At 36.1% G+C, this 1,136-nt stretch overlaps 1 protein-coding gene across 1 annotated transcript; it reads left to right on the top strand.

The window, feature by feature from the left end:
- The first annotated feature begins 362 nt into the window (after nucleotides 1–362).
- LOC113855567 lies at nucleotides 363–902 on the top strand. Its single transcript, XM_027487205.1, has one exon. The coding sequence runs from the start codon at nucleotides 363–365 to the stop codon at nucleotides 900–902; it is 540 nt and encodes a 179-aa protein (XP_027343006.1).
- Nucleotides 903–1,136: the final 234 nt, after the last annotated feature.

Below are 1,136 nucleotides of genomic sequence, written 5' to 3'. Positions count from 1 at the left end.
ATAAATTTTTTTTTTGTAATTTGAGGAATGTTTTTAATCTTTACGTGTGATTGCTTTCCCCAAGGGGATAGTTGTGTGTATAGGTTGAAAATTGAATTTGGATGGAGTTATTGGAAAATGCATTAAGTTGAGAGATTTGTTTGCCTAAAGGGGACAATTTTCTTAGCTTGGTGTGTGTTCATGGATTAACCCACCTAAGGTATTGACCTGAGTAATCACTTCTGTTAGTGTATTTTACCCAAATGAGAATATGCTGTTTTATGGACTTCACTTTGATAGCTTATTTTTTTTATCTTGATTTATATCTTGTCTTATGATATGATCTAATGTGTTAATGTTTTATCTTATCAGTGAATTTTTCTATGAATAATTGTTCTGCATCCATTAAGATCCTAACTGGGTCAAATTATAGTAAGTGGAAACAAGATTTAGACTTCTCTTTGGGAATTGCTAATCTTGACTTAGCCTTGCGTGAAAGTAAGCTCACAATTAATGCAGACAGCACACTTGAACAAAAAGAGCGTTTAGCTCAGTGGGAGAGGTCTGACAGGTTGAGCCTAATCGCTATCAAGAGAACAGTCTCTGAACACCTTTTGAGTGGTCTTCTGGAGAAAGGTACAACTAAGGAGTTTCTCACTGTTTTGGGAGAGAGGTACCAGGTATCTGATAATGCTGAGTCTGGATGTCTGATGAAACAGTTAACATACATAAGATATGACAATGTTGGGGGAGTAAGGGAGTTCATTATGAAGATGGTTCACATTCAAACTAAGCTGAAATCTCACCAAATTGACCTTAATGAAAAATTTATTGTTGAACATGCCTTAAATTGCCTACCTGCTGATTTCACCCAAATCCTTCATGTCAAAGAATCGGGTCAACATCCGTTTTGTCTCATGTAGCATTCCCAAATATTGGCTTGTAATGATTTGGGAATGCTACATGAGACAAAACAGATGTTGACCCGATTCTTTGACATGAAGGATTTGGGGTGAAGCTTCTTTTGTGTTGGGAATTGAGATTCACAGAGATAGATCACAACGTATACTTGGTTATCTCAAAAGGCTTACATTAATAGAGTCTTAGAGAGATTCAATATGCAGAACTACAAACCAGGAGATGTTCCAGTTGTTAAA

This window comes from Abrus precatorius, unplaced genomic scaffold (assembly GCF_003935025.1).
Source record: "Abrus precatorius isolate BTA unplaced genomic scaffold, Abrus_2018 Scaffold11, whole genome shotgun sequence".
Taxonomy (NCBI): Eukaryota; Viridiplantae; Streptophyta; class Magnoliopsida; order Fabales; family Fabaceae; genus Abrus; species Abrus precatorius.
The sequence above is the reverse complement of the archived record's forward strand: the minus strand, read 5'-3'. Positions and strand labels throughout refer to the sequence as shown.

What these genes read in the sequence shown, in the direction of transcription:
- LOC113855567 (XM_027487205.1), top strand. Translation starts at nt 363, where the DNA reads ATGAATAATTGTTCTGCATCCATTAAGATCCTAACTGGGTCAAATTAT.